The sequence below is a fragment of the Mandrillus leucophaeus genome, unplaced genomic scaffold (genome assembly GCF_000951045.1).
Source record: "Mandrillus leucophaeus isolate KB7577 unplaced genomic scaffold, Mleu.le_1.0 Scaffold92, whole genome shotgun sequence".
Lineage (NCBI taxonomy): Eukaryota > Metazoa > Chordata > Mammalia > Primates > Cercopithecidae > Mandrillus > Mandrillus leucophaeus.
In genome coordinates, this window is record NW_012110030.1 from 875,928 (window position 1) to 884,059 (window position 8,132).

The 8,132-nt window shown below is 34.8% G+C and overlaps 1 protein-coding gene across 5 annotated transcripts in view; it reads left to right on the top strand.

Moving 5' to 3' along the window:
- Positions 1-8,132, top strand: part of KDM4C (lysine (K)-specific demethylase 4C) — a 443,327-nt gene that overhangs the window by 148,834 nt on the left and 286,361 nt on the right. For all 5 annotated transcript variants that reach the window (XM_011969889.1, XM_011969890.1, XM_011969891.1 and 2 more), the window contains exon 6: positions 1,751-1,800. In XM_011969889.1, the coding sequence (XP_011825279.1) occupies positions 1,751-1,800 (50 nt within the window). The remainder of the gene's footprint in view (positions 1-1,750; positions 1,801-8,132) is intronic.

The following is an 8,132-nucleotide window of genomic DNA, read 5'->3' on the forward strand; positions in this document are numbered from 1 at the left end:
ATTAAACTATAGCAATAGTTGGTTAACTGTAAGAATTTTATTAATAGTTATGATTTTAAAATGAACTTGATCTTTATAGATTATGAAAAGAAATTGAGACACTGTCTTCCATCTAAAAGAAGAAAAGTAGAACTAATTAGATCATTTGGCTAAGGCAGGAATAACTGCACCTGAGAAATACTTGTAGAAAATAATAGGCCAGTAAGCCCAGCTGGGAGGAGAGGAATGAGGAGATTGAATTGGTATGATTCGGATCCTAGGAGTAAACTGAGGATCAGAGTAGGGGTAGAGCTATCTTGCCTTACTTTTTCCTCCTTTCTCCAGATGAGGGTAGCTACATTTTCTTTGAGCAGATGGTTGAACTTTAGATTGAGGAGCTTTAACCTTACCAATTTTTCAGAAAAATGAATCTGCATATATAAATACCTCCATATCCTACCTTTTGTTGGCAGGCATATTCATATTACGTGTGTGTGTGTGTGTGTGTGTGTGTATGTATGTGTGTGATGAGTTGAGGAAGGTTGACTCTCTTGTTTGGAATGGACACACCCCCACCCCCACACCTACACCACCCACACCCCTTTTCTGGGTATATTTGTGATGTAAGCAAGGAATTAAGAACTGGTAAGAAGTGGCGAAAATATACATTGAGTGATCGTCATGTAGTTATGCTAAAATTTTATCTTCCCATTTCAGTTGGAATAATTTCATTAGCAGTGCCTTAAGCAACAGGATACATGATTGAATTTTCTTTTAGTGAATTGCCTAGTTACATCGGATCCAATTAAGTTTTGCATATGTTATCAGTAGCATTAAATGAAACCAAGTGTTGTGTTAAGTACAATTAGTTAAGTTACTTTAGTAAGAAATAACTTGTACTAAATATATATTGAGCTAGTAACTACAGCAAATAGAGGTCTTTCAAAGTGTAGTTTATATGTAAAACATGGAATGATTATTCAGATTTATTGTTAATATCCATACATTTTCTCATTAAAATGCCTATACAATTTAGTATTTATATAGGATATTATGGGATTGTTGTTTTAAAATTTCTTAGCAAGGCCATAGTAAAAATAACTATGGAACTAGAAATGAGTATTTCTGTTCTTTAAGGGTGAAAACTTTTTATTATAATCAAGATTTTTAAAGTCACATAATTATGAAATGAATAAAAACTTTTTTTAAGGCTGATAATCTTTTGCTTAAAGTCTGTTTGAAAATTACAGTGTTCTTAGTAACATTTGGTGAAAATATAAGTGTTGGTGTAATAATTTTATGTTCTGTTCTGCTTGTCAATAAAACTATTTTAAAATTTAAAAAGAGAACAACCCAGATTTTCTTAAAAACAAAAGCCAAAATCAACCAACCACAAAACAAAAAACGTACAACCGAAAACAACCCTAGAGTGCTGCAGTGCTATGAGAGCTGGCAGAGGGTCTCTAGGTTGTGACTAGCTATCTTGTTGCTGAGCAGTTTACCTACCTTGGGCCTTTGTTCCCTAATTTGTAAAATATGGTTGGCACGGTGAGTTGTGACATTGAAATTGGTAATTTGTAAGCATATTTTTCTTCTGTTCGTTGTCTAAGGGATATGATTCTGTGATTGGCTTTCTAATCTCTACTCAGTTCATCTAAGTGGAGTTTCGTGTTGAATTTCTTTTATGTGATATTATTTAGGAATAGATATCCTTAGGCTACTAGCTGAAAAATTATAAACCTAAATTTTTTATTTGTGTTTAAAATTTTAGGTATGCTATACCTCCAGAGCATGGAAAACGACTTGAAAGACTAGCTCAAGGTAAAACTTGCTTTCTTTGTTTTCTGTGTTTTATATGTTTCTGTGTTTTGTAGGTTCTTTGTTTTTGAGGTACTTTTTACAATGTAGACCGTTACTCTGTTGGTTTTATTCTATTCAAGTTGTTGACTTCTACATGTTTTTTTTTTAATTGAACAATTAAATTTTTTCACGTTAGTTTGTGAATATTATTTTTTCCCTGTTGCATAATCATCATGGTTATTTTGGTTGACTGTTTAGTATTTCATCAAATGATTGCCCTTAATCTGTTTTGGTTGTTTCTGAAAAAATGGTTTTTAATGTAATGTATTTGACATCATTGTGCCAGTAATTTTTTTTAAATTAAGTTACATTCTTCCAGACAGTATTGTTGCTGCATCTTGGGGTACGGTTGTTTCATGACTACTTTTTCTTTTGATCTACTGTTTCCCCCAAGGGTTATGTCACTGCCGACACCCAGTTCTTCCGTGGCCCACTGGGACTGGGAGTGTGCCCTTATGGAAGTATGAAGGTGAATGGCTCTGAGTAACAATACACGAGATTTTGGGCCTTTTTGGACTGGCAAAATTAAACTTACTTTACTGCAGGTTGAATTTTTATTTTTCATGGCCTGCTGCTTCTTTATAAGGGCCAGACTAAAGAACTTTTCTGGACCTCTGTTGATGGTCCTGTGCCTGCTTTTGTGTATGCAGACAATGCCAGTGCAAGCAGCCACCTTCCTTCTTCCTCCTTGTTTTTAAAGATACGCCAGGCAGCCTTGCCCTCATCTGCTTATGTATGGGAAGCAGAGTCACATTCACCCCCTGCCATCCTTATTTTCTGTTTTGCTAGCCACCCTTCCCGAAAGAAGACGTAGGCTGGTAGTGAATTATTTCCAGGGAAAAGTGGAGTTCCATTTGAGTGGCAGCTGAGGAGCAAGGCCTTCTGCCTTTATCCAGGATTGAGTCCTCAGCGAGCAGTGCTCTTTTAGTCCAGTGCAGGTCTAAGTTTCATTGGTGCGTTAGATTTGCCTTTTATTAGGAAAAGAATTTTGTTCCTGCCTTATATGTGCTTTCAATTAATAATGAAATGGAGACACTGAGAAACCTCATTCCTCGACTTGACAGTTTTTAACAGAAACTGTTAATGGCACCTAAAGGTTACTTTCCCCTAAATTACAGAAGATTATTAGAAGGAACAGTTATAGTATTGCATTTTAAGAAGCATTATTATAATTTTGTCAGGCTAATAACTATAAAGCGTCTTTTTAGAAATGTAATACATTATAGTAATAATAAAGATTGATGTAATCTTGAACTTTGTTAGGGACTGTTTTCATGAATAGATTTTGGATAATAGATTATAAGATGATTACCATAACCCTTAACTACATAGGCAGTGAACTATGTGTTAACACTATATACTCAAGTATCTTCTTCTGTAGTAAAATTATTCCACCATTTTCTATTAATCTTCCTACCAGAGAACTTTTAAAATGAAGCCGATGTAAACCTTGCAATATTGAGTCACAGATTAAAATTTCTGATACAAACTTCTAATGCTTTGAAGTAAACTGTCTGAAAATGACATTCCAGAAAATGGTTACCGTTTGTTTAATCAGTAAGAGGTTAATGAATTTGAAGGATGAACAAGAACTTGAAATCAATTGGCTGTTTATTCAAAACTGTTTTGCAGCAATATTTTGGGAAATAAAGCAGGGAAAAGACCCTACAAGATAGTGAAGGATTTGTATCTGCTGACCAGATGCCAGCCAAATTAATTGAATTCTGCTAAATAATTAAAATGATAAATAATGCTGTGTGAATGATGGAGTATTATAGAATATCTAGCTCATAGCAACACTTGATACATAAAATGAAAAGTAGGCTCAGATATTTTCCATTATCTTGTCTGTGCATCATAATTATCACACTTGCCTTTTATGCGTGAATGCTTTCATCTTTGGTTTCTATTGAAATCTTGATTGACTGTGGCACCTACAAATATTTTATCTGAAAGACATTAGGCCTGCATCTAATAAAGCCAGGAGTTTGATTTTGCCCTTCAGTTGCTTTCTCATTTATACAGGTTTTCCCCAATATTATGTAGACAGAAATGTAATAAAAAATCTCAAGTGAATTGTTACAATTTTTATACTTGTTATAGTCATCTGTAATGCCATTGCGTTCTTTCTAATTTTTGGTTTGATACAATTGGATTGCAAATATGGAGGAGAAGGGAGGTATAATGTTAAATCATGAATGACAGTTTGGAAGATTTTCAGTTTTTAAAATGTCTAAATCTCACCTATTTTAGAAAAAAGGTAATATTGCTGTTATATTACATTAAGCAAAATATAGATTAAGGTAAATTGAGAAAGTCTGCAGATTTTTGTGGAAAGTAGTATTTCATTTTTCCTTTATTGGGAATAAAATGCTATTATTTTAAAAAAACTGAAAAGGATTTACTTTGAAAATTTTGGTTACTTGGCCAAAATATGTGATTTAGGACTTTGTGCAGCCAGTTTTGAAAATGTGAATGATTAGGAGGAAACTTATTTCAAAGAATAGTATAGTGGAAGTGAGTCAAGTCTTTTAGATCCTTATATTTACTTGAAACAAATGTTTTGATTTTGTTACCTTATTAAAAAAGCAGTATTCAGCAAAAGGGAATAGAAGAAACATTGCTACCAAGGGTTAGTTTAGTTCATGCTTTTAAGCATTTGTGTGTGTGTGTGTGTGTGTGTGTGTGCACGTGCACGCACGATGTAGAATATTTTTAATGACTAGTAATCTTGATTTTAACCCTGTGGAGTAGAAGGTCACAGCCCGATTTGCAGGGATCCCTGTGCCAAGGGGTAGATAAAGGTCTATGGGTGGGATGCAGACAGGCATTCTATGAACTCTTTGAAATTGTATTCAAAATTGGACATATATGTAGATTTCTGGGAATGCCATCATCAAATCCCCTGAGATGGTTTGGCCCAAAAAAGATTATGAGCCTCTGCTGTCAAGAGAATAGAAGAGCAGCAATAAATAAATCATTTTAATTTTATGACCAGATTCTAAATTAACCTGCTCTCATACCTCTCTCTTGGAATTAGGAAAATGTACTTTTATTAGCTCTCAAAATGGTAAATATTGTTCCCTTAAGCATTCACTTAGCTGATAGTCTGAAATATTATATTAAAATGTCTAGTTTTGAAAGGCTTATAAATAAAATACCTCTGATTACAAATAATCAATTTTAAAGTGCCCTGTAAGCCATAAAAAATGCAAAAGACCAGTGATATTCCTCTGCCTTCGTGCCTCACTCATGCCTTAGGCATGGAGATCAGTGTGTGGCAGGTCAGGGTATGTTTATTTTTGTCTGTCAGCTGGGTTTCACTATGAGTAGAGAAATAGTTGGTAAACTTAATTTCTTAATAATTTAATGTCAGTGATATCACTGTCTGTATTTAAATGTAATTGGATGATTTATATCCAGCCATGTTCCTAGTAGGGTTTTAGACATTGGACAATAATACATGAAATACACCCAGATAGCATAATTCATATGTGAGCGAACGACTTTTAGTTTCCTTCTCTTAACTGAGAATGGAGAGGAAGAATTCAGGAAATGAATGCCAACTAGTAAGTAGGGAGGAATTTTGTGGAAATGAAGATTTCTATGATTTGAGGGTACGGATGGGGCTGGGCAGAGGCAGAGCCAGAAGAATCCTGGTTAGTTTAACTCTGACCTGTTTGATCCCAATGTTCTTGGCTTGGGGAGTCCTTGGTGACTTGTGTGTGGGTTATCTATGTGACATTTCAAGGGGGTGGGAAGTGAGAGCTGAAATAAAGTGGTCTCAGGAATGCAGTAAAAAAACCATGCATTTAATGATACACATACCAGTTAAATTGGGTGGAAATTTTAACTCTAGGTTTTCTGCTGATTATCTTGAAATGGAAAAAACTTGCCCATTACACAATGCACACCATGTCTAGGAGATTAAAACAAGCCATTTGCTTAGGAAAAGCGCCATTCTTCTCTATCCCAAGATCAGTATGAAGTTCTCCTGGCACTCCTCCTGGAGAGTCCTGCAGTAGAGATGTTGATGGATTATGGGACGTTAGGGTTGAGTGAGGCCTGGGAAGTGATAATTTTCTATCCAGTCCTGAGTAACCACTCCATGAATGATAGGAAGTACCAGGAGGCCAAATGTAGTATGTGCCTCTCGTGTAAATCTCTCAAGTAGAGATGTGGGTAGATGTTACTAGGTTTCTCCCCATATAATGTAGGTCATTGGTTCTTTTCATAAATAAGCTTGCCAAGAAATTTCATGTGTAAATCAAGTACTGTACGTCTGTTTCTGAAAGCGTTTTCCACTGAACCAATTTTCTGTATCCATTTGTTGTATTCTTTTCCTTAGCATTTGTTTATATGGTTAATATATTTTTCAGGTCTCATCCCGGTCATATACAACCGTGATAAAACTTCATCAATGCATACTTGGGGCAAATTTAAATTATCAAAATTGTCAATAAAAATTTTTTACTAGTTTGGAGATAGATCTACATGTTTGATTTCTCTTCCCTTCCTTCCTCCTTTGTTCCCTGTCTTTCTCTCCCCTTTCCTAAGAAGTTAACAGCTGTCCTTATCTTTGCCAAATTAGTGTTTGTATACCCATAAAAAAGTCACTAAGTTTTGATCTTAAAATCTTTTCTCAAGGCTGAAATTTTTGGTGATTTAATACTATAGTGTGTGTTTGTATTTGAATCATAAAAGATTGGGATTTAAAAATAATTTCTTAGCAATAGCAAATACATTATAAAATATAAACCAGTTGACAGTATGGAGAACTTTTCATTTGAAGGAAGGAACACACCTGTTTCATATTTTTAGAACACATCTACTCTATTTCAAAAATAGTTTCAAAATATTTAATGATTTTTTTGAGTCAGTTTTATTCAGGTAAAATCTACAGTAAAATTCACTTATTTTAAGAATAGAGCTCATTGAGTTTTGACAAAGGTCTACAGTGGTGTAACTAATAAACCACATGATAAGCCACTGTTATCAACATGTAACACATTTCTAGTACCCCAAAAAAGTTCCCTCACACTTCTTTGTACTTAACTGCTCTTCCCTTTGCTGGCACCCACTGGTTTCCCTAGTTTCTGTCCCTATCGTTTTACCTTTTCTAGAGTGTCATGTAAGTGAAATCATACTATGTGTAGACTTCTTTTTTTGCTTTTTTTCACTTAGAATAATGCTTTTCACACGTGCTCACTTTTACATTGAATGTGAAACATCCTTTGGATGGGTATAGCATGTGATCTTTGAGAGATCTTATGGGATCTTACACACTTCTCTGTGTTGCAGAACTCTCAGCAGCACTTTGGTGTTCTTAGGAAAGGTTATTGTGGATTGCTTTTAGGTCTCTGTTGGGGTCTCTGGAGTACAAGCTCTTTATTATCCTAGCCTTCCATCCCTCTAACTTATTATTTGGTTTGGAAGACTGATTCCAAAGACCATCTTTGCTTGCTTGATCCTGTATAATATCTTAAAAAAGACCAAAAAAAAAAAAAGAGGCAGTTGACTTTAGTATGGCAAAGAATTGACCATGTTTTATAGACTATGGAGTGAGAGTGAGTATGAACCGTGTAGCCCCTGCAGGTACTTTGAGGTAAAATTCATTTTAAGGCACATACTTTGTACACAAGATGTGTTGTTTATGAAGTGTTTTTCAGGACTATGTAAAATATAATTCTGATAGCATATTGTAAATAAAAACTCTGAACCAATATGAAGTTCTTAATACACTGCAAATTACGTTCCTTCAGTGGTTTTCCAATTTAAATTAGCTTATGACCAGTCACCACATTGTTCAGGACCTGATTACAAATCCTTATCAAAAGAAAATGGAATAGATACTTCTTTCTTCACTGATTTTAATTTAAAACTTAATTCATCTAGTGTTACAGAAAGTTACAGATTTGAGAAGTTTGATAGATCCATTTGAATTGTTTATAAAAACGTTCCCATGGATTGTGCATTTGGGGACTGCCCATTGGTGCCCTTCTCTGTGTGTAGGACTTACAACATCTTGTTGTATGGACGTGGCCATTATGTTAGTGTGTTGCTTTTCCTCCACTCACCAGTGTTTTATTTTGTGTTGCATTATTAAGAAACAAAGGTGGGGAACTACTCTGTCTGCTGTGTGCTGAGGATTGGGATGAGTGCTTCAGGAATGATGAACTCTAGGCTGCATTATTAAGAGACATATATGGCAAAACTATGCTTCTCATTGCTATTAATATTGTAAAGAATTAACATTTCTCGTGTTTTACTCCTTCCTTCCTTCCTTCCTTCCT